The 1,378-nt window shown below is 41.1% G+C and overlaps 1 protein-coding gene across 1 annotated transcript; it reads left to right on the forward strand.

Moving 5' to 3' along the window:
- Nucleotides 1–315: 315 nt before the first annotated feature.
- LOC140922441 (probable G-protein coupled receptor No9) lies at nt 316–1,147 on the forward strand. The gene is made up of 2 exons (XM_073372428.1): nt 316–678; nt 887–1,147. The coding sequence occupies exons 1-2, from the start codon at nt 316–318 to the stop codon at nt 1,145–1,147; spliced, it is 624 nt and encodes a 207-aa protein (XP_073228529.1).
- The last annotated feature ends 231 nt before the right edge of the window (nt 1,148–1,378 follow it).

Here is a 1,378-nt window from a genome sequence, read left to right on the forward strand (position 1 = left end):
TCCATTGGGCAGGTGGAATTTCCAACATTTTAACCGGAATTTTTGTTGTATTGAAAGCGCCCATTGGCTTTGAATTACAGCGGTTATGACACGCAACTATCCTCATTTTCCTACCAACTGTGTTATTACAGCTCGGTCAGTTACCTACTGCGCATGCGAAACACATAATTATTAGGAATTACCAAGTTTATGACAAAGTAGGACAATAAAAAGGACTTCAGTCTAGTAACATACATCTGCCAGTGAATAACATACAACCTCCTGACATTTTTGCGATGAGGATATTTTTCTTTTATCTGTAGTTAATAAGTACGGATGGAGACCTGGTTTTGGATTCTTGGATGGGTTCTTTCGTTTCTTGCCATCACTGGAAATGGATTTATAATCTTCCTCGTCTGCAGCAGACGAAATCTCCGCACCAAAACCAACGCGTTTATTGTTTCACTTGCAGCAGCGGATTTCTGTGTTGGTTTGAGCGTTGTTCCTTCTTTGTTTGCATGCGACGTTACAAACACCTGTGACTGGCCTCAGGTTTTTCTTTCATGGAAAGACGTCGTAAGGTGGCTGTTTAGCTGCTTGTCTGTTTTAAACTTGTGTTCTCTGGTGCTCGACCGTTATATCGCCATCGTAAAGCCTTTTAAGTACTTAACTTTTATGACTCGATCTCGTGTTATTCAAGTGATAACTTTCTGTTGGATAGCGTCATTTACGTTGGTTACATTCAAGACCGCACTTCGGCTTTGCTGTGAGACCCCTCTGACCAGTATCGTTGCAGTTGTGGTTTTAATGATTTCGATGGAAATCGTTCCATACGTTCTGCAGATACTCTGTTTTGTGTCAATGTTAATTCATGTAAGGAAACAAGATCGGTCAGCATGCACCCTAGGACGGATATCTTTTAAAACCCATAACGAGAAAGTCTGCAGTAATAATGATGGGTCTTGTGATAGGAGTGTTTGTTGTGTGCTACGGAATATACTTACGTTGTAGTCTAGTAGTACTATCCGACACAAATGCATCATGTAAAGATGAACAATACAAAATTCCTGTATTTGTGTTAAACTCGGCCATTAACCCAATGTGTTATGCTTTTTTCAAAAGAGACATAAAGCAAGAGTTTAAAAGGCTTATCAGTCAGGTGGTTTGATTTAAGCGGAAAAGTAACCGAGTAGAGCCTTCCACTAAAAGCGTGATGCACGTGCAGCCGGAGCTGTTGTTTTGCTCACTGAAGCCTATAATTGTATTTTGAGCGTTCTCCTTGCCGTCGCCGTCGTAGTTTCGTAAGGTCCCTACATACCGTAAAATTCCGAAAATAAGCCCCGGGGCTTATATTTTTCAAAGGCCCTTCTTGAGGGGCTTATTTTTGGAGGGGCTTACA

This window comes from Porites lutea, chromosome 13 (genome assembly GCF_958299795.1).
Source record: "Porites lutea chromosome 13, jaPorLute2.1, whole genome shotgun sequence".
Classification (NCBI taxonomy): Eukaryota; Metazoa; Cnidaria; class Anthozoa; order Scleractinia; family Poritidae; genus Porites; species Porites lutea.

Excerpts from the sequence above, each read along its gene's own strand:
- LOC140922441 (XM_073372428.1), top strand. The coding sequence starts at position 316 with ATGGAGACCTGGTTTTGGATTCTTGGATGGGTTCTTTCGTTTCTTGCC. Across the intron at positions 679-886 it reads CTCGATCTCGTGTTATTCAA|GACGGATATCTTTTAAAACC; the intron begins GTGATAACTTTC and ends CATGCACCCTAG.